Source organism: Amblyomma maculatum, chromosome 4 (assembly GCF_055883805.1).
Source record: "Amblyomma maculatum isolate TAMU_Amacu chromosome 4, ASM5588380v1, whole genome shotgun sequence".
Lineage (NCBI taxonomy): Eukaryota > Metazoa > Arthropoda > Arachnida > Ixodida > Ixodidae > Amblyomma > Amblyomma maculatum.
The window spans coordinates 45,247,004-45,270,635 of NC_139347.1; the positions used below are offsets into that span (position 1 = coordinate 45,247,004).

Genomic DNA, 23,632 nt, shown 5'->3' on the forward strand with positions numbered 1-23,632 from the left:
GCCTCTTGCGGCAACGGCTTGTAAAGCAACTGGCTGGTCCCCTGTCGCCGATGCTTCCGCTGGGCAGTCTTGTAAAACCGGTTTACGGCGCCGGCTCGGAGCAAAAGAAAAATACAGTTTAGCGAGCGAGTGCAACGGGCCTCCCCGGACGAGGCAGGTACTTTACTCGAAGGTAAACGTAGTGCGCGCAGTGCACGTGTTCGCGCCGCAACGACACAGCGACTACCCGGAAGGAGGGGATTCCACGCCGGCGGCAAGAATCGGCCACTCGACGCCCGAATGACCTGTCACCAAAGGCACGCTCCGAGACTCGGATCCCGGGCTCTGAAGAGAAACGTGGCGCGACAAAAGCCGCTCGGCCGTCAAACGAACTCGCGCGACAGCCGCCGCTAGAGGAAGCACCTGTGCGGCAGAAGTGCACCTTGTTATCGCCGACGGCCCGCCCTCTTACGACTAAGTTATTGCTGCGGGAACAGCGTCCCCAGCGCGCGCGCCGCGGCGCGGTTCGGGTGTGCACCGTCCACAGCCGCGCTCTAATCGCGCGTGGCGGACGACTCGAAGCGCGCGCGCCCTCGACGGGTGTCATGTCCCTGCGATGGCGGAGACTAGCGTCGCGCACGCGGGTAAACTCCGTCGGCGACGCCGACCGACCATGGCAGGCCGAGGAGTGCGTCAAGCTGCTGGTGGGCAACCCGGACCTCACGCGACTCACCATCGTCAAGCGAGAATTGAGCCATGCCACGGCGCAGTGGATGACGCGATTCCTCGAACTAGACGGCCTGGACGCCCTTTTCGGAGCCCTGGACGCGTACAGTGGACAAGCCTCCTTCCAGGATGCCGTGCTGCAGCTGCACTGCGTCGAGTGTCTGCGCGCGCTGATGAACGCGCGCACAGGACTGGACCACATCGTCAGCCAACCGCGCTACACGCGGAAGCTGGCCGAAGGTGAGCTTTGACAGCAGCCACGCGAGCGATAGGGCTTCGTATGCGTCTCTCTGCTGCTACCGAGGAAAGCGAAACTTGTTAGAGCTTAGCAGGCTGCTGCGCTAACCTGCACACTAGCCAGCTGCATAAGGAAATTGGCAAAGGCTGCTACACGTTCCGAAGAAAGTACCTGCGCTTTCTTGTGCAGCATAGAAGCGATAAATTGTCACCATCTTGTCTCGCACTGGTACTTTCCACTGTCGGCTGTCATACTGCTGCAGCAGTTGTCTCGGCCTATACATTGGTGCACACGAACTGCAATGCACATAGATCCAATGCCCACACATGTGTACGAACAGCGCGTCATTCGCTCTATGTCCACTGCAGTGGGTCGCACTCATCCACTTTAAATGAGTTCTTCTGCCGATCTTAAACGCGGTGTTAGCTTCGGCACTTGTGTGGGAAGCGTACTGCCGAGCACAACAGCAGTGATAGCAAGGCCACGCCTGCGACCACGGCCAGACAAGGCCGCGCGCGCAGCATCAGCTGAGAGCGCGCCCCACTGCCCTCGGCTCAGTGACAGCCCGGCGGCGGGTGCGTTTTCTTCCGCGGCTGTAGGCGATTTACGGCAGCGCACAGCTGCGGCCGCAGCCGTGCCGTCTCTCGCTCGCTCTCCCCGTCCGAACCCAGCTGCCGCAGATGGCAAGACTACAGCACGTTGTGCAGAACCCGGAGTCCGACCCAAGGCTTCACAATGCCTCGCGCGCGGCATCCGAGCACGCTCCTCAACCCGCTCGTGACGGATGTCAAAACAGGGAGCGCGGTCGCGTGACGGCGCCGCCTCGCTCGTGATCATCTGTTCTTAAGTGAATCCATGCCGCGGCCTGTGGAGAGCTCCGTGTCCGCTGCAGAGGCCCCAGACCTACAGCTTAAGAAAACCTGTCCCGAGCGCTTTACGCGGACACGCTTCTGACGCGATTGAAGCGTACTATTTTGTCTGGAAAACAGCTCCGAGGAAGGCGTTCGGACACTGGAGAATGAAAGAAAGAAAATTAGGGCGCGCAATTCACGTTAAGCTATGACAGTGTGTTACCATAACCGTCCCTTTGGTTCTTTGCGCTTCTTTTGCTGTCGCTTTGTATATGCTTTGCGTGTTTTTCGGGGCACTTTGACGGCTCCAATCGACACTTCGATTCGCAGTCACTCTGCGCACACTCGTCTAACTAGCGTAACCACTAACTAGTACTTTCCATAGCTAGTGCTAACCGCTAACTAGCACTGTCGACTATCTATAGTGGCATCTCCCGTTTAGGCATTCCGTATTATTATTACTAACTCTAATATCTATAACTAGTATAACCACTAACTATTACTGATAATGGCTAGCGCGTTCTCGCAGCTATAATGGACGTGTAACGTAATAACACGTAGATTTATCATTCCATTTGTCAAATCTGCTATGCATATATCCCGGCTCACACCAACCACCACTTAAGACGGACACCTCCTCTTCTCCGCGATGAGATCTCTAAGGCTAGCACATTAAAACCGGTTGCACAAAAAGGTTTGAGCTTCGCAAGGATTTAAGGCGATAATCTAGACCTGAGGCAAAATTTTGAGCAATTTTCTACCATCTTATTACCGATTATTTGAGCCTCGGCATCGTCATTACGGCGATGTGTATTTGTGGCATGTGCCATCGCATTTGCGGATGACGTGAAGAAAGAATAACAATGAACCGTTAACAAAATTGATCTCTTGATCTTTAGCAGCTGCAACCTTGCGTCAGGGCAGTGGTACAGAATGCTTTATTTGACAAATAGCGTGTTAATGCCCTCATATTGACCGATCCGCTCAGGGACAGACCGCAAACGTCGAGCTGGTCACAGATATGAATTAAGAAACCTCTGTATACACTCCTGCGTGGAACAAAAGATGTGTCATTGATGCAGCCGTCACCTTTTTTCTAGCTATAAGAGGCCTCAACAAGTTCGCATGCTGTTTTGTCCCTATTCACCAGTAGCACTTTGCAACTGGAAAGGCGAGCCTCCCAAGCAAAGCGCTTCTCCACTGAGCAGGCAAAATTATTGTCGTAAAATGGTTTGGTTTACGGTGTCTAACGTCCTAAAGCGACCCAGGCTAGGAGAGATGTCATAGTGGAGGGCTCCGGAAATTAGGCTACCTGGCCATGGGGTTCTTAAACGCACTGACATCGCACAGCACATGGGCGCCTTGCTTTCCGCCACAGCGAATTGCTGCCGCCGAGGCCGGGATTCGATCCCGCATCCTTGGACAGAGTAGTCAAGCGCCCTATGCACTGCGCCATCCCGGCGGGGTATCGTAAAATGGGTGTCTGTTGTTGGTAGTGAGGGCTTGTACTCACATGCATGCCCTCATTAAAAGATATATAGTCCGGTATGCTCAGTGTAGACTTTGCCGCACGTAAATAGAACTCGTACATGACTCCTTTCTTGCATGCAGTGCACGTAAGGTAGTTTTTTTTTTTTTCCACCACCTGGGATTCTTTAATGTGCACTGACATCGCACAGCACATGGGCGTTTTGCTTTCCGCCCAGAGCGAAAAGCTGCCGTCGAAGCCGGGATTAGATCCCGCATCCTTGGGGGCAGTAGTCGGGCGCCCTATCCACTGCGCCGTCCCGGCGGGGTGTCGTAAAATGGGTGTCTGTTGTTGGTAGTGAACGCTTGTACTCCATTAAAAGATATATAGTCCGGTATGCAGCGTAAACTTTGCCGCACGTAAATGGAACTCGTACACGACTCATTTTTTGCATGCAGTCCACGTAAGGTGGTTTGTGCTTTTCTGTGCACTCTTGTTCTTTTTTCTTTCCTATGGGCGAGCGCAGGCCAGCCAGCTTCCGGAGTTCTCCGGTTTTTTACTTCATATCTTTAACCCTGCGAATGTTTGCGTTCTGCCTCGTTGCGCATGCGTCAAGATGAGGATGTTTAAACGGTCATCATCAAATAAGGCTTGTTGAAGTGCAGCGCTCGTACTACCCTCTCGCTTCGTCCGTGTCCCTTTTCGCGCTCCTGTACCTTATCCTTGTCCGCACTATCAATCACATCTATAACTGCTTACAGAATGCTGCATGCCGCAACCGTCCTCTGCTGAGCAGAAGGCTGCAAGCTCACTGCCGTGAGCCGGCAGTCGCCACGGATCGAGCCTTCACGAAGGCGAAGTGTAAGAATGCTGGCGTGTTGGTGCAGCTAATAACGAGCCATGGCTGGTCAAAGTTGGTCACGATCGTTCCCCGTTCTCGGCTGTAACTTCTTGCTGAATGTGTTCCATCCTAATCTTATTACCCTAGTTATTTTCCTTTCGTGGTCCGGATCCACTGTTACTACCTGTCCTAAGTAGACATATTCGCCTACCACTTCCAGCACCTAGTTACCCATAGCAAACTGCTATTTCTTTCCGAGGCTGTAGAACATTACTTTAGTCCTCTGCATATTAATTTTAGGCCTACCGTTCTGCTTTCGCTGTCTGTCATTAATCATTATTTGCAATTCGTCGCCTGAGTATCCAGAAAAGGAAAGTCATCAGCGATTCGTGACCTGTTCTACATTAACATTGTCCCTAACTGTTGCCACTCTGACTCTCTGAAAACTACTTCTAAGGAAGCAATTAATTAGTACTGGAGAGATTGTATCTCTTTGCCAAACAGCCTTCTTTACCGGAATTTTATTACTTCCTTTATGAAGGAATATGGTTGTGCAGCCACTATGGACATCTTGCAGCACTACCGCCTGATTTCTCAATGCCTCCATGACTGTCGAGATTTTGACTGAGTCAAATGCTCTTTCTTAATCAATGAATGCTATCTACAGGAATTGGTTATATTCCGAGCATTTTTCTACGACATGTTTGATAGTATGGATATAATTCATACTAGAGTAACCTTTGCGAGAACCTGTGTGATTTTTTAGCCAATCGAAGTCTAAGATTATCCTGATTCTAGTAGCGATTACTTTGGTGAATACGTTGTACGTAACAGGTAATATGCTTATCGGTTTTAACACTCGTTGGCTTAGAAGCCGCACGATTCAAACTAGAGGCGTTGCAAAAGACACCACTCTTTTACTATTCACCCGGCTTCTGTGCCGGCGGCTGTTTTTGCATGGCGCACTATTCCCGGTACTGCAAACACCGAACGGCGAAACGACTCGAATTTTGGCTCAGCGGGACAAGTAGCTGTGTTTTAGTTATCCAGGGCACTAGAGAGTAAATTCCTGGCAAATAAATGTGATGATGATGATGACTGTATGGTGCAAGGGCAGCTTCATCAAAACAATGCCGTAAGAAGAAGTATCAGTGACATAACGTTACTAGTCCCATTACAATAAAAGCCGTTGGCGCATATAAAAATGGTGCTAAATTCACGAGCATGTCCCTGGAAGGCAGTTTTTTGGCAGGTGACGTGGATTGAAGGTTCAGGGTCACAGGTGGCATAACTGTGTATGTGTCGGCCTGGTCCTTCTCCCTCCATGGCCCTGATTGGTCACTTCTTTGTGTGACGTCACGAGGTCACATGCCATGGCCGGATTGGCAGGAGCTGCCAACTTGGGCAGCATACTTGAGATGGTAATCGAACCCATCGGTATATCCTTGGATATCCAGAGTCGGACACGCTACTGCAAGGTCATGCATTCACATTCGACGGGTTTAGAACAGTGCTTCATATATATGTCTTTCCTGACAACTTAGTATACGTCGCGGTCCTCCTCACGGAAGGGAGTATGACAGGTGGTGGTAGAGGGCAGGTAACAAGGAAGCGCACTGATTGGTGAGCCAGTGGCGACATCTGTGGCAAGAAGTTCAGATGACGTCACCACACCGGTGTACGATGCCGAAACGTGTGTAAGAGGACATGCATAGTTATGAATGGTGAGGCGTAACTTTCTGTAGTCGTCACTCATGACTCGCAAACAAATGTGCAACGTAGGTTTACTCAGCGTTCTACTTTACTAGTAACGTATACCGTAAGGCGTAGAGCACGTACAAACGTTGCTCATAGTCATGACCCATAACCATATTCATGAGTTAAATTCACTATAATGCTTTCGCGATCTCACACGTAAGCAGTCTTAAGTGTCGCTACCAAACTTGATTTTTATTTTACTCTATAAACGGGGCCAACCACCCCTTTGCCAAGCATTTCACACCAGTTCATCCTAGCACCATGCCAGGGAAAGCTTATTCCCATGGTATCACCGGCGGTTGCCAATTGGGGGCACTGGGGATCGAACCCCGAACCTCCACTGCATGCGAGGGGGACGATCAAACCCTTATACCTCTCCTGCCCTTTTTCCAATTGCTTCATCCTCTCTCTCTCTCCCCTATAAGTCTTCAGACGTTTTCGGACAGCTCTTCTTTCTGTGTGATGCCCCGCCCACAGGCACCAGTAAAATATTTTATTTTACGTACCAAATTTATTTATTTATTTGATACATACTGCTAGCCTCCTTACGGAGGCTGTTACGGGATCGGCACACAAAATGGAAGCAGAAAATAGAACAGAAGTACAATGTACACTCTTGTGCCTTTTCGTGACACCGAGATTTTCAATTTGGTCACCGAATTTAATGTTATGGTGTCTCGTTACGTCCACGTTTTAAGCTAACCCGGGTAGATAAGAATGTGCCCCAAAAGCCTCGCCTTTGCATACGAGCACTGCTCTATGCTAACAGGGCATGAACGCGCGCTTTGGTTGGGACGACTTTGCTTAAACGCATGTGTGCAACAGATCAGCCCACCTGGCCTTGCCTCCAGCGTGAGAAATAAATAGGCAACATGCACTGTGTGCACCGGACGAACGGCACAGTCGGTGCACTGAAGTGGAATTAACCGTCGACCACGCTCCCCGCTACGCTCGCAGGGTGGCAGAAGGTTCGTTTGCTATCCCGTGCAGCTTTCGAAACAATCAGGCAGATAATGAAACACTGCGAAACGACATCTGCACTGTTTCCTCTCACTATAACCTTATTATATTTTTGCCTCCCTTTACACCGGACGAGACCGGATTTCAGCCTTTTCGCTGCGCGACTCTCCGCGATGCCTCGGTGGCTTTCGCTTTCGGCTGTTGTACAAATGTCGTGCCTTCGATACCGGTCATGTTTAGATGGAATGGAAGCATTAAACAAACGCGTGTGTGATGTGCAGTGTCAGTGTACGATAAAACGGGGGGAGAATCCCTTAATTTGTACCTCTATTATTTCGCACATAATACGCCCCGCCGGGGTGGCGCATTGGTTAGGGCGCTCGACTACTGTTCCCAAGGACGCGGGATCGAATCCCGGCCTCGGCGGCCGCCTTTCGATGGAGGCGAAAAGTAAGGCGCCCGTGTGCTGTGCGATGTCAGTGCACGTTAAAGAACCCCAGGTGGTCGAAATTTCCGGACTCCTCCACTATGGCGTCTCTCATAGCCTGAGTCGCTTTGGGACGTTAAACCCCACAAAACCACAAAAACCACTCATTAGCATACATATATGTTATGTTGAGGCAGAAAAGGAAAGAAAAATAAAGAGCCTCGGCCCGTGCCACTTAGTATAACGGGCTTCATTAGCATACAGTCGTAACTTGCCACATTATGTAAATACCACCCGGCATAAATTTAAAACTGCGTTTTAGTCAAGCCACGCCAACGTGCCTGGGAGGCCAACAGAGTGTCTGCCTCGGTATGGAAAGGTCTTGGAGGGTTCTATTCATCCTCACTTCTCCATCGGGAAGGAGAGCCCTGAGTTGGCAGTTTCTGCCAACGCGGCCATGCCGTCTAGTCTCGTGACGTCACTCATCGCGCCGACCAATCAGTGTCGACAACGCAGATAGTGGATTTTCCTGAGATTAGGGCCTTTAACGTTATCGCGTTAAAAATAACCCAAGTTGTCTAGAATAAACCGGAGCATTCATGGTTTCCCTCATAGCTAGATGATTTCTTCACAGGAATGTTGACGTTATTTCTTTTTCGAGGACAGTTCAAATCCGGCTTTTATAGTTTTTCATCGATTGAAAAAAAAAAAAAAAGTTTGCCTATGGAGCTAGTTTGCGCTTTGTCGGAAACACGGAACCCTATGTGTATCGCTTCGAGATGAACAGCGCAATTTACCACACATTCTTTGTAACGGCGTCAAAATTCGTTTTTGCTGCACATATGACGTGGCCCAGAGCGTTTCATGAGGCCTGCACGCAGTACACACGCAGTTATTCGATTGCCGCCCCTTTAATAGATCTCCCGTACCTCAGCTTGAATCGATCGATCGCGCAAAATAAGAGATCAGCTCACTGTTACGACTTTAACTGCCACACATGCATGTATTTCGCAAAGCTTGCGTAAGTTTGAAGGAAGTGAAGGTACTCCTGCAGGCTTAGGCTAAATATCTACCAGATACTAGCACCCGGGCCGAGTGCCGCTTGCTGGTTTCAACGTTAGTGGAGGAGGATGAAGCTCGAATTAATCGAGAATGCTTCGATGTTTGCCTATACGGAATTGGTTCTGCGTGTTTACATCATTAGCACATTGAAAATAACTAAGAAATATAGAAACGCGGAAACACGCACGCGCACGTGCACACACACACACGCACACACACACACGTGCACAGCAACGTGCACACGTGCACGCACACACATGCACACACGCGTGCGTCCACGCACACTGTATGTGTGCGCACACAGAGTGTACACTGCGTGCTATGAGCATGTAAATAGTATAATTCAGAACAAGTTATTTGTGTCTCAACCTCCTCTTGCAATCCAAACGGTCTTTTTTGTCAGAGTTTCAGTTTGACAGTCGCACAGAACGCTTCATGCAAGTGCTTATCAGTCACCCCAGCGCTGTCTTCGCACTTCGACGGGGCTGTAGCGGTAGTTTCCATCACGGATTTTTGCCGTGGGTGCCTGTACTTATCACTTGGTCCACTTTACATGCAAGGTTGAGCTTTCTTTCTCTGTTCTCTAGCTGATATATGCACAAGGTAAAACATGTTTCAGCCTCGTTGCCGCCCCTGAGCAACAGTGGTGTTGCTACGATTTTCCGCCGCGTCCAGCAAGGACGTTAAACTATGGCTTTCATCCAACTGTGACATCACCACAAGTTCTCAGTTCAAGAAAGCGTGTTAGGCAATCATTCAAGAATGCATGCGCCCCGGCAACCTAGTTGCGCAGTCGCTGAAATTTGGCTGATTCATCAGGGAAGAATCGCTCAATGCAAAACGTAACTTTCATTTATCATAGTCGCAACAAATACTACCATCATCATAACCAGCCCTGGCTCTACTTTCTCTGCTTGCCATACAAAAACATCGGCCATCGATTTTAATTTTTTTTTTTTTTTTCAATTCACTCGACAACCCAGCGGTCTGCACGACTTTACCACGCTCTCTTCTTAAAATTCACTTCCCTGCACACAGATTTTTTAATCTCTGCTCGCAACATTGTGCGAAGGATCAATTCTGTTCTTTGTTTCGAGTGTGGTACCAAGATTTGATGCACCTGAATTCAAAGCCTATAAGTAATATAAGTACTCGTCTTGGAAATCGAAATAAGGATCATCGTCTCCTCGGGCCATCGGCTGAACAACGAAGGAAGAATTCATCAATTCGGCCTCACCCCTCCATCCGCTACACCCGACCATGCTAGATTAGCGAGTATACGATTGCTCCGGCAGACGGTGACGCAAGGTTCTAGAGCGGAACCTGGGAACATTTTTTCAAGTCTTCGGAGGCTCCGAAAACCTCGTATACCTTTCTCCTTTGTATCTCCTCGGGCCATCGGCTGAACAGCAAAGGAAGAGTTCATCAATTCGGCCTCACCCCTCCATCCGCTACACCCGATTGCTCCGGCAGACGGTAACGCAAGGTTCTAGCCCAGAACCTGGACACATTTGTTCTAGTCTTCGGAGGTTCCAAGAACCTCGTACAGCTTTCTCCTTTGTATCCGTCTATGTCTAGACTCAGATGATGCGGATGAATAACTACTCGTAGTTAGCTGTTGCAGTACATAGGCGCGCCGAAAAGTTTTGTCTTGCTGATGTTTCAAACTTCCGTCTACTCTCCGATAGGAGCGCGAAACAGGAGAAGCGGGCCGAGTGATCCGTGAGCTTTGGCAGGTGGTCGCGGGCGACGTTAAGCTGAATGCGTCCCCCTCTCGTGACGCGAACGCCGTGTTGGTCGGAGACTGAAACGTGCGCTCCTTTGAATGCGCGTGCCGGTGGCAGTCGTGCTAAGGCGTCGATAAAGCGGGAAAAGCGCCGACAGGTGCTTGGAAACTGTATCCGTCGCGCTGTGGCACTGCGCCGGCCGCGTTGCATGTCTTTCAACTCCCCGGCCGCAAGTCGGGGAACACACGGCACGTTTTCTCTATTTGCAAGCGAATCATCAGCTCACTTCGCCAATAGCGTGCCCAATTTCGTCTTCGCAACAGTAACTTGTCTCGCATCGCTGAAATCATGCGCGTATTGTTGTCAACATTTTTATGTGTATCTGATCAGTCCGCTTCCGCCGGGTAAGTGGGCTTGAAAGGATGACACGGTGATGCGAGTTAAGCGAAAGCTGTTTGCAAAATAAGTAAAACCTGACGCTGACGCATGTTATCACTTTTGCAGCCTAAATTACGAGGCACAAAAACCCAGCTTGGGCTCTTGTCGTTTCTCCTTTCGTTCTTTATACTATATATACCCGAAATCTCCCAAAACCCTCATGTCTGAATCCGATTTGTCATTTGACCTTTTCCGAGTGAGGACGGGTGAGAGGCATCCGAGTGTCAAACTACTTTACAAAGTGTAATTCGTATCCAACGCCATCGCCAAGCATTACTTTAAGAAGATTGTCTCTGTGAAGAAGATGCAATGTCTGATCTGGAAGCATGGCCGCCTGATTAAGTCAGCAAAACAATGTTTAATAACTGAGCCACAACAGACACAATCATGTCAAAAAAGTCCTGTTGCTGCACAATATTCGCGATTAACTGTGTTAAACTGTTCCTTTTTTAAGGCGAAGGCCTTTAATGGCTCATTCTGCCGTGGATAAAGTGTGTCCCGCTTTTGCGGCGTTCTGATTGGCCGACGCGGGATGCGTCCCATGCCATCTGCAATGCCACATTTGAACGCGCGCCAAGGAACGCCACGCGACAGGAGCGATGGTGTACCGTCCAAACTCGTACTTGCCGGAGAAAATGTGATAGATACTGCGCCTTTCCTTTCCTATAAACCAATTATAATTATATGTAGCACTGTAACGAATGCCGACAAGAGGCTAACGATGGGAGGCAAATTATAGGATAGGAAGGGTAGGCTTCCGCCGTTCTCCTCTTAAGAGATCGACATCTAACAGACCCTTTAATTGTTTTTTTTTTTCGCCTCTCCTTCTCGCAACTTTAAAAGCGCCCCACTCTAGGAAAAACAGATGTGCAATTGGCATTCTAACACATGCGCTGAGTGTATGGGCATTGCGTTTCTTTGAAGTTTTCCGAAAAGTATGTTTTACCTGTATGAAACAAAGTGCTAAGACGAAGGCGCGCGTGAGTGAACCTCCGAAAGAAGCATTCTGCGTACTGAGAAACAGCATACTTAAATGTGACCACTACTGCAATCTAATCTCGGTATTTATTAAAGGGAATCTGCAAGACGGCGCCAAGCGCCTTTCGCTTCTGCTTAGCCATTTATTCCAAGGAAAGCAAGCCTTTGGCTGGCAGTATTGCTGGAGCCGTAATCTTTTCTTTTTAACGTTTGAACAACTGTGCAACGAAAAAGAAACAACAAAAACACAAAGGTTCAAGGCCTTTCAAGTGTTGCCTTCGTCAAGTGTAACACTAACATCTGCATCAGGGAGGTCTCCCGGTATATATGTCCTCGTCGTCGTGTAGTGCAATACTTTGACTTCACTTTCCCAGTGCTAGTTAGCACGTCACCTAGTTACCAGTTAACTGGTTGAAGCATGCTGAAATAACTTGGTTCCTTGTAATCAGAAAAAAAGTGGAAAAGACTGTTTCTAAACCAAATAGCAGCGTATCTAACCGTATAGTAAAGAGAAGACCCCTCGTTATCTGGTTAAATCCCTTTTTTTTTCGTGATTTTCGCACTTCGAAAAAGCTTAAGGCTAGGGATCAGGGTTAATTTCACAAATCAGCTGCGTTTCCGAAATGTGTTTCATTTTTGCAAGCAGCTGAAATGAGGTATGAACCCATTCCAAAAAGCATTCCCCTATTTTTATTTGGCGATTTGATCCACGTCACCCTGTTTTATTATTACGCTAGTCCTTTTCACAAAAGGCAAGCATTTGCTTCTGGATCAGGTCGAGTGATGCTCGCTTGAAGCTGACCCTCAAAATTTGGACTCTACCCTTAAGCTCGCCCTGCATTGTATATGCCATCTGCTCCACACAGCGTGTTTTACATGGAGCATCAGAACGGTTTTAGGCATCCGGTAGATTTAGTACGGACATAGAAGTGCTCTCATTGCAAGTGGTACTGACAGCGGAGGACAGATATTAAACATAAAACGTGCGAGTCGGTAAACTAACCCAGCCATGGGAACAGGTACAGGGGACGGACGGAGCACGCTAAAGTGACAAACGGAAATATTTCGATCGGCACACATTCCATAATTTTCATATAAACTGCGAGATCAGTGCTTGTTTGTTTCTTGTGTTCATTCCTTCATTTCGCGCTAATTAATGAAATAAATGTTTGATCTTGCAAAGTTTACCATCCTCCAGACCAGCCTCCCCTCCTCGGAAAAGAAAAGTCGAAGAAAAACAAGCGGTCGTAGATGAATTTCTGGTTTACAAAACTATCGCGATAAACTCCAGATTTTGTAACAATCATAAAATGTGCTCATAATTGCCGAGTTTTTACTCGTTAAAAGGCGCCCGATTTTAAAATTGAATTTTGAAAAATATACAAAGCTCGAGGATCAGGGGCATTACGGATGTACAGAGAATAAAAAATGGCAGCTAGCCAAGTTAACCCGAGCGCTGCCCACTCCACTATCGTCTGAACACAGTCAGTCGTCGCAGCCCTCCCCTCAAAGCGGCCTGAGCTAAGTGTAGTATCTGAGCAAACCGTGCCCATTGGCCCGATGCCCTGCTGTGAAACAAATGGAGCTGATAAGATTGACCTCTGTAGATAAACTTTTCATGCACGGGGTTAAAACTTCGAGAGATGAGTGTCTCCTTCGCATGCCCCTCGGAACACGTATCGCCCTGCACTAGAGTGTCCGAGCAGTTTTCATGTTTTGTTTTTCCTCTTGTCTCCGGCGAGGCAGAGCTACACATTCCGTCTCATGCGTGCGTGCTCTAGCTTGCTGGCGTACATCGAGTACACGATGACCCCGAAAGTTGTGTAGTTGTAGCGAACACGTGCGATAAAAAGTGTCGCCATAAAAAAAAAAGTATACAAAGACGGACATGGGGCAAAAAATTCGAGTGTAGACTTGTTTCAATCCATGTGCATCATTTTCCGCCGACTGAGTGCGGGAAATCGACAACATCGTGTCGCGACATTCCTTTCTTTTCTTTTTCTTTTCGGTACGTGAGCGTCGCGCGACAAGTTACCTTTGTCTCATCATGTGATTTCCGAATGGGATTATTTGATACAATTGTCATTTCGTGTTCGGTCTATTTGTAAGGACGTAATTGTACTTTTTGCGACGCTTGCGGTAAATGGGTTTTAGTTGTTTTTATAGAAGTCGTCCACGTTGCTCATCGTATTATAGCCCTTAATTCGAGGCTTGACATTTAAACAGAGAATAAGGAATAAAAAATGACGACCTAAATGTCGAGAACAGCGTAGCATTGACGCTCCCCGAATTACATACAGGCAATGATTCAGAATAAATATTACACAAGGCTTTCGTAGCTTTGTGCATTTTGGCTGCATTAAGTGCAAAAAGCACTAAAAGCAGGCACCTTTCTATAGAGCGGTGGCTTTTAGGGTAAAGGTTTCCTGGAAAGACGTAATAGTTTTTGTTGTCACAAAGTGTCCGCGCCGAAAAAGGCGCTCTGCACGCGCGCTTTCCTCATCGCGTTGTAAAGAAAAGCAAACATTAAGGAGCTTTGAGCAAGCGTCGCAGTTTAGGCTCTAAGCGAAAGGAATATCGCAAGAAAGGGAGAAGCGGGAACCAAAGCCATAAAACAGGCCCGGGACTCTATAGCGAACAAACGTTGATGAAAGCCACGACTCTCATAATGACCAGCCGCTCAGCAGAGACAGTCGCGGCGGTTCTACTATATATGCCACCAAGCAACTCAGAGTGTGGCCCTTCACTAACCGCATTGCTCCCTCCTAAAGAAATACAGACGGCCCCAACCGAGTAGGTCATTGTGTGTGTGTGTGTGTGTGTGTGTGTGTGTGTGTGTGTGCGTGTGCGTGTGCGTGTGCGTGTGCGTGTGCGTGTGCGTGTGCGTGTGTGTGTGTGTGTGTGTGTGTGTGTGTGTGTGTGTGGAGGGGGGGGGGTGCAAGGATAGGTGATGTTTGAAATCCCTTTAATACATACCTGTTGCTTTGCTATCCTCCGCCCCGTGCACTGGCTTTCGTCTATTAGGATATACTGAGGCCGGGAAATTTAGAGAAAGCTCGCAGTAGCCTCCGATTGAAAAGAAATAACTGTGTCTTCATAGCAAGCATTCTCTTTGTCTCTCGAGCATGACATCACTCAGGTGTGGCATGGCTGTTCACTTATGTATCCTAATGCTTTTTATCTCTCTAATTCGGTAAGGTAAGCGCATTTTAAAGCGATGTTGCAATATGGACAAAAACTGTGACTGTGTGGAGAACAACTTTTGAAGGTATTACGCTGTCGACAGCTTCATAGATTTAAGGCGCAGCTTAAGTGTCCCCCTATTTTTATATTGGCGATAGTATTTTCCTCTGCGGAAACAGCCCTGTCGTGGTGCTTCAAAACTTAGGGCACTCGACTACTGAAATCTTATAATAGCGGAATCGAATCCCGGCCGCGGCGACAGCTTTTCGATGGAGGCGAAAAGTAAGGAGTCCGTGTACAATTCCCGTAGCCCTCCACGTCTCACATAACCTGAGTCGCTTTCAGGCGGTAAGCCCTGTAAGCAAACAAACCTGCAAAAATTACTAAAAACGTTTACCGTGATTAATGATCATTTGCGTTTTTAACTGCCAGTAAATATATAATGCTCCAGCTGACAAAAAAAAAGTAAGCTATAATATCTGTATACTTTTGACTGCACAGGAATACCACCTTGAAGCATTAGAAAAAAAAAAAAAAAGGACAGCAACCCATTCTTAGGAGATAATATTCTCGAAAAATAAACCAAAACTGCTTTCTCAATAAACACCTCGAAAAGCGCCTTCCAAATTTCTAAAGATATATATTCTGAAAGTCCAGCCTCTAGTAATATTGCGCTACTCTCCTTTTACTTCGTTATACGCTCTCGATATTAGTTTAACTAGACCCGCCGTGGTGGTGCAGTGGTTAGGGCGCTCGACTACTGTGCCCAAGGATGCGGTATTGAATCCAGTTTCGGCGGCCGGTTTTTCGCTGGAGGTGAAAAGCAAGACGCCCGTGTGCTGTGCGTTCATAGTGCGCGTTAAAGAACCCCAGGTGGTCGAAATTTCCGGAGTCCTCCACTACGGCGTTTCTCATAGCCTGAGTCGCTTTGGAACGTTAAACCGCATTAACCAACCTTGGTTTAACTAGACTGATTGCGAGCGTGTCTTGCAGTGCGTCAGTTAAGGGTGTGTGCGTTCTTCGCATTTGCTCTATTAAACGAGGCAATCGAGTTTTCGAGAGAGGTTCGTGTACGTGCCGGTCTTACAAGTGCCAGAACCATGCATACATGCATTCAGCGCATTCTCGGCTTTGTCGCACGTTTTCAAGTCGCATTCACATTTTTATCTTCGAGGCTGTTTGCGCATGTGCATTAGACATACACATTGGACATTTGTCTAATGTGTGTGCGCCACACCTTTGAGGACGGCAATAAAGCTGTTCGAGCACACCTTGCAGGAACATACGTTCGCCGTCCCCATCAAGATTATCTCGCACCCATCATTTTTATTGCTACACTATTTTTCTAGGTTAATACTGCCCCAGAATGTGTGAGCGAGCGTGGCGTTAGGTTGGCTATCATACATGACGAGCACATTTCATAGCTTGGACTACGGCCTGTTGACGTGCTGAAACAGTGCGTGCTCGAGTCAGGAAATAGTGCATCGAACGACGGCAGTGGGGCGAAGGAAAAAATTAAGAACAACAGAACTCTGTCTTACTCGTCGTTCGGGGTAATTGGAAATTTTCGCACGCACAATAGACACGGCAAGAAAGAGGACACACACAGGTGCAAACTGCAACTGTATTTTATTGCGATTGCAGCAATTATATACTCTCTCACCATCAAGATAATCAACAAAAAAACAACGTTAAAATGCAAGAACTGCATCCTCCAGACACGTCGCCGGCGCAGGAGCCGTTCGCAATCGCAACCCGAGCCATCGAGAGGCGCCTGTTTCTACTGAGACTTCAAGGACACGAGATGTGACTCGCGAGTCTCAGTTCCAGGCGACGCCGTCTAGAAAAACGTCCCCGCATGATACAAAGAGCGGCTTTTACGCCAGAAAATCGTCTGTGCCCTGCCGGCAAGGCTTCCTGTGTGACATACCATGCAGTGCACTTATACGTTGTTTATAGATAGTTTGAGTGGTGCCAGACTCAAAGCAAGTGGGCCACTTTCAGCGAGCGCGCTTTGCCTCACGGAGTCTTTACTGATTAGTTAGCGAGGAGTGAATGACCGCGCACAAGAACAATAACAAAAAAAGTTTGCAGAAATAGTCGGGGACAGTCACCGAAACTGTGTAGTTGTCACTAATTGCATTATTACTTCTCCTCACGCTGAACTGCAATCTAAACGTATACTTTACCGTTCGTTCTGGTCTTAGTAAAAAAAAAAAAAAAAAAAAAAAGAAAAACTGGAATGCCGTGTGCAACGAAGTGCCAGCCACACTGAGTTGCTACCTGGAAAAGCGAAGCGCCACGCAGAGTTGTTATTGATGGCTGCAAATAAAGGAAACACGAAAAATTCCACGGCGTTCACAAATTTCAAACTGAATTCTTCTCTGAAGTGACATTGGAAGGTCTCCGTAAGCAAAGATTGTCAACCAACTCTTAAAGTTCATAATAATATGGCATTATGCTATTTATGTTCTAAATAACAAAATGTAAATAAATGCAACCATAAAGAGCGAAGCGACCAACACTCGGACAGGAGAAATGGCAGGATATACTAGTTCTTATCAGCTTGTAATTCAACAAGGGTCGAAGTTTTAAGTCTAACAATACGTGCTGAAATATTCTAGCATCCTCACTTTCGAACCCATTCGTTTCGTGTTATCACACACTGCGGACGATGTCTAGTGTGCAGTTTGTGATAAATTAATAATTAATTAATACATAAATATATGAATAAATAAATTATTATCGCTGAGAAGCGGCAGTATGCAGCTGTGCATAGATGCGTGGTGGGAGTGCTCTAGTAAAAAACCTCCGGCGCGATTACTTGCATGTCAACGACCCGCCGGGATGACACAAGCTCAATGTGTGCCTCGTCTTGCACGTCTGCCAGAGTTATCTGGTCTAAAATTGATACGCGATATGTACACATCAGGCTGCGTTCGCAATAGATACTGCACTCGGCGGACTAGCGCAAAAAGGCGACACGCCCGCCAGTGGTCGGTTTGCATCACGTGCTGTTTCACTCAGCATGGGCAGGTTTGGTTTGGTTTGGTTTGGTTTATGGGGCGTGTCGTCCCAAAACAATTCAGGTTATGAGAGACACCATAGTGGAGGGCTTCGGAAATTTCGACCATCTTCTTTAACGGACACTGGCATCGCGCAGCACACCAGCGCCTTGCTTTTCGCCTCCGTCGAAAAGCGGCCACTGCGGGAAAAAGTTTTGAAAAAGGCATTTTGAAATACCATTGAAGCAGAATTATCGGTGATCGCCTAACGAATTTCGGAGTATGTGTATAGACTATATCAAGTTTCAAGTTTATTTCATACATACATACAAAAAAAATGGATACAGTAAGAGTTGTACAGAAAGAGGTCCCCCAGTACAAGACTGTCGGGGGGATCTCCCAGAACAAAGCAAGTGAGGTAGAAATGCAAAAAAAAAAAGGGGGGGGGGGGGGAAGCAGTGTAACAAGTAATTAGTATAAAAGTACAACCTACTAAACAAGGTTTAGAATATACACCAATGGGAATAAAGAAGATAAATATACAGATCATCACCAATTCAGTGCATAGAACAGACAAAATAGCACATTTAAAAGTGAAATATAACGGTTGAAGAAAATTAACTATGTAACAGGTTTATTAAATATTATTTCATGCGGAAATAGAATGAGTGAACAGTATGCGATGCTTTAATTTCTGGAGGTAAAGGATTCCGGTAGGATATACCGGCAAACAAGATAGTCAATTTTCTGTAATTAGTCCTGACTTTTGGCAAAAGAAGATTATTGCACTGTTTAAACCTGATAGGATTAGTATTTACGAGCTGGTTGGTAATGCCACCAATATGAACATGATGATTTATTAGTTTATACATAATCATGGACAATTTTAGGCTGAATAAATGTTGAAGTGGAAGTATGTTCAAACTGTGGTACAGTGGCAGAGAGTGTGATTGGAACGAACTGAATGACATGAGCCTGATGGCTTGGTTCTGGAGGCGTTGAAGTTTTTCAATAATTTTTATGAACGAATCTCTACAGTCACGCCGATTCAGGGGAAGTGAAAATAGCCTGTGATGATGGTGATGACGACGCCGCTGCTGACGACGACGACGATGATGATGATTACCTTTTATGACGCGAGAGCAGCTGTGGTCAAAGAGGGCCAGGCACAGATATTTTTGTTTGTTAGCTTGTTTACATGAGGCGGGGTCAAATAGTAAGGGGTTAGATAGTAATCGGACAAGCCGAGCACCATGCCAGTGTAAAGCTTGTACCATTGTGTCACCAGAGGGTAGCCTTTTAGTCGGCACTGGGGATCGAACCCCGCACCTCGAGAATTGCGCCGGCGCCGCGACTGGTTCATGAAATTAATCTAGTAAGTTTTGAGGGATGTCTGTTAATCCGGATTTCTTATTTCTCGTTCTTCCATATATATATATAATTTAATCTGGACCTTTATCTGGTCTATATAATTTGATGTAATCAGCGTAGGCGGACGAAATGTAAAACAAAGAGCGGATGCCACAAGCACTGACAACCAGCTCTTAGCGACTGGCTGTCCTGCAACATCTATTTTGGAGCTGCATTTTTTAATCTTTCTTCGACCTATGTCAAACAGGGGCGGTTAGTTTCTTTATAAAATGGCGCATCTACTGGCTTTTTAGTTTTATTATTGCGCTGTCACTTTATACGGTTTATTTCTAAGTAGCTTAACTCTCTGTAATACAAATAAATATAACGAGTAAATTTTAGGACCATGTCTGCACTTAGTGACAGATACCATTACAGTCCAAGGAACTCTTGAGAGTTCCTTGTAATGCCAGAAGATCAAATCAGTCGATATTGTCGACCATAGACCCTGACTGCTCATCGGAGGGTCAAATTCTAAAGTTTTAAGCTCAGTTACTTTGGTCATCTGATGAGAAGAGAGGAGTCGCTGGAGAAAGATTTGATGTTGGGAAAGGTTGAGGGTCACAGGAGATAGGGTAGGCAGCGAACGCGATGGTTAGATGGCATCCTCGAGGCGCTGCAGATGAAGTTGTGTGATGTTAGGAAGATAGTGAGAGACCGGTGTGATATGGCCCATAGTGTCACGAAGAGTCGGACACGACTGAACGATTGAACTGAACTGAACTGAACCATTACAAAGTGAGACGACCTTCGAAATGAGGCCGTGCATTTAGTTTTTTATTTCACAAAAGGTGAAGTACTTTACAGAGGAAACATAACAAAACTTGAGTTAAGAAATCGTCAAGAACAGTCGGCGGAGCTATATGATCGTCGCTGATTTTATTACGAGCGCTGCTTCTCACACTGATCTGCCTCCTGACTGCACTCGCGTTCCCAGCAAATAAGGCGAAAAACATGAACACCGAAGACAAAGAGCTCTTCTTCCTGCATTTACTCACCTGAACGAAATGCACTCAATTCTCACGACACCTATGTGATACACAACATTAGCCCACCTCAGAGCACTAGGGACACAACATAAGCTTTAGCGTTTTTGTATTTACAGTACTGCGCAAGATCTCTCGCTGGTCATTAACTGCAGCACATTGTTCACCAACACTCCATTATTAATCGAGCAATTTTTCGCATGGAAGCCCGACTTTCTAAAGCTGCCAAAGTAATTAGTGCAGTTGTTAGCGTGACGCTACAAGACTGGCCGCGACCAGCATGTGACATATCAGGCCGGCAGTAGAGGAGAAAAAAATAATTATGTATCCCCCCCCCCCCCCCCCCCCCCCCCCCCCCCCCCCCCACCTCCTTATTTTTTACGTGTGTTTATCAGTATCAGACGCAAAATGATTATTTTGCGGTAATGCGATGGGTACCTGTATATGGGTAAACGAAATCTAAACAGCTCTGTAAAATAATTTTGAAATGCAAAAGCCCATATACCACGTGAAAAAAAAATCGCATTATGTGCCAATATTAGCGAGGATATTCAGGTCCTACTAATCTTTAAGAAAATTAGCTTTTTTTATTTCTTTGTGTACCAGGTACTAGAAAATACTTATAATGGATGACGTGTTACCATTATGGTTTGCAGGCTTGCTTACACACGAGCAATGTTTTTAATATTGCACAGATTGCATGAAGGGTGAATAAAAAAGAAACTAGGATCTCTTGTATACAGACAAAGTGCTTATGTTCATCCTCAAAAAATCCCATTATAGGCGCAGCACTCACGTACTCTTGTCACCTTTACTTCATTCACTTTGGCTAGATTTATAGAGCAGAGCGGCTAGACGAACTTGCCTCGAAGTGAGCATTATTTCAACGCATACAATCGTCTACAAGGGCCATGTTATGTGTGAACAGCAACGTTTCTACTGCTTTGCGTATGTCGGCGAAGCACACACGCTATTCTGCCTACTGGGCCAGATTAATAATACGTAAAAGACAGACGTATATATGGCGCAGCAATTTCTATTGCGGATGTTTATGCCGGGTAAACCTAGTTATTCGAGCTAGCGTGGCTGTGCAGTTATGCTGGTGTTAGCGTGGCTGTGCAGTTATACTCGTGTGCAGAGTCGGACACGACTGAACGCCTGAACTGAACTGAACTGCAGTTATACTGGCGTTTCCTCTATGTGCGAGTTTGTCGCTTTTCGTCGGTATCTGCCTCAAGCCGATGATGCATCTTCGCTGTTGCTTCTCGGCGAGCTATATCGTCTCGATGATAGTCTGACGCCTGTGCCAAAACGTTGACGCTCTCGGACCGGCATACACCTGAGAAACCAATTTCCGATGAAGCGGTTGTTAAAGACCCAGCTTAGTCATGTTGTATCACAGCGATTAGCCTTCGTGCCCGCGATTAGGACGATCGCACCCCGGGTGGTGCTACTGATGACGAAGACGAAGCGAGCAGTGGTATGGACAAGAGCGCTAGCCCCGCTCCGGTGGCTCAAGGTCAAACGCGCCAGTGCACGACCTTGAAAGTGGACAGCGGCAGTGCAAAGAGTAGAGCTACTCTCTAAACAATAATCAGCGCTCACGATTACTGCTAGCATGCTTTATTGGCTGGAGTGCGCGGGCACGTGGCGCGCCGAGTGCCAAATGAAGTCAAGCATTTTTGCAAACGGACGACCCTCCACCTTCATGTTCACGTGTGGCAAGGGGCGGCACAGAGACGCGCGATGATGCTTTGCCTTCCTGTTTTGCATGTTGCTTTTGCATCGTTAGGAAAATGTCTCGCTCATCTTCGTTTCGCTAGGTTGAGCATAAGCAGAAACGGGCAACTGACGGCGTCGGAGATGATGACAAAAACATTTGTTTGGTCCAAAAAGAAGTTTTCTCCTTTCTGAAGGGGCCCTCTGTCAAGGTCTCCTGCCGTGGAGCTGGCCAGCACGGCTTCCATTGGTTTTGGGATAGGCGACACTGCCGATTTTGAGGTGACAGCTTCACTACGCGAGGTAAAGCCAAAGTCACTATTTGCTTTCGATGACCTTCAAACAGCTTCAAGGTCAAGTTGGAACTTAAGGCCCAACCACTTTGGACAGCTAGGGTCCCACCAAAAGTCAAGGTTAAGGGTCAACTGACGTGGGAAGTAGCTTGACGCGTGAGCAGCTGCGTGGCGAGGCACACTCCAGTATATATTGAGGCACGCCTCGGCCGGAGCTATCGCTTCACACTAGGTTTAACGGAAGCTAAATCAAAGCCAATTTTTAGCCCAGATTGCATGTATATAGAAGGGTATTGTTACAGTGCGGCTAAATGCTAGTGTATACAGCGCTGTGTAGTTTGTATATAAAGCTTAAATAGCTATAATTACACGTACTGGTTTGCAGGTCTGGCCGGACAGCCTCGTCTCTCATGAGTCGTTTGTGGGATGGTGGATATCACCATGTGTACTCCAGATAATGTCCAACTTAAGAAACAGAAAAGGGAAAAGCCAACAGAACAGCGCCATACCAATTTTCGCTTAATGGGGCTAATAATGATTTAGCATTAAAAGTCTTGGTAGAGGTATGTGTCATCCATATAGCAGCTCAGTGTCATTAAAAAAATGTGAGAACAAGTTCAGAAACCCAATGGGAGGTTCTCATTCTCTCTCACAATTCATTTTTTCACAACTTTAGGTACAAAAGACAATCACCACAGAACACGCATAAATACTCAGTAAAGATTCCTCCAGAGTCTCTATTTCCTTACACTGCGCAGAGAGACATTGAAAAACAAAAATACAGCTAAGAAGCAGACTGCCAACAAGCAACCATGCAATAGCTTAATTGCATTCCAAGAAGTAAAGAAAATCATAGCTGCTGGTAAACAGATTGAACCCGGCCCTAATGAAATTCATTATGAAATGCTCGTCCACTTATCCACGCTCTCTGCGGAATTTTTAAATTTTTACAGAAAATTTGGGTATTAAGGTAACTGCCGGAGTCTTGGGAAAGAGCTTTTATTCTACCATTCATACAACCTGAAAATCAGTTGACCTGTCCTGGAAATTATAGGTCTATATAGCTCTCATCAGGCGTCCAGAAAAAGCTTGTTCAAGGTAGGCTGAAAATCAGACTAACCTCTGTTCTAGTTGAACGAGTAAAACTGCGCGAAAAAGACGGGACGTAAGAAACACACATGCACAAACAAGGCGCATTGTTTGTGCCTGTGTGTTTCTTACGTCCAGTCTTTTTCGCGCAGTTTTACTCGTTCAATTCATTTGAACCAACTAGCCCTTCAGAGTGTATTACTCTGTTCTAGAATCTGATGAACTTCTCTGTATTCATCAATGTGGCTTCAAAACATCATGTTCCCCACGACGGCCGCTTTTTGATAGAGGCGAAAAGCAAAGCGCCCGTCTACTGTCCGATGTCGGTGCACGTTAAAGAACCCCAGATGGTGGATGTTCCCGTGGCCCTCCACTGCGGCTTCCCGCGTAGCATGAGTTGCATTGGGACGGTAAACACTCCAAATGAAATCAATCCATGAAGTCCTGTTCGACAACCGACCATCTACTAGGTATATAGCTCGGTTTGAAAACAC

The 23,632-nt window shown here is 46.8% G+C and overlaps 1 protein-coding gene across 1 annotated transcript in view; it reads left to right on the forward strand.

Moving 5' to 3' along the window:
* The first annotated feature begins 224 nt into the window (after positions 1-224).
* LOC146190909 (inverted formin-2-like) overlaps positions 225-23,632 on the forward strand; it is a 75,325-nt gene continuing 51,917 nt past the window's right edge. Inside the window, exon 1 of the mRNA XM_084601293.1 lies at positions 225-945. Within this exon, the coding sequence (XP_084457419.1) occupies positions 585-945 (361 nt within the window). The 5' untranslated portion in view covers positions 225-584. The remainder of the gene's footprint in view (positions 946-23,632) is intronic.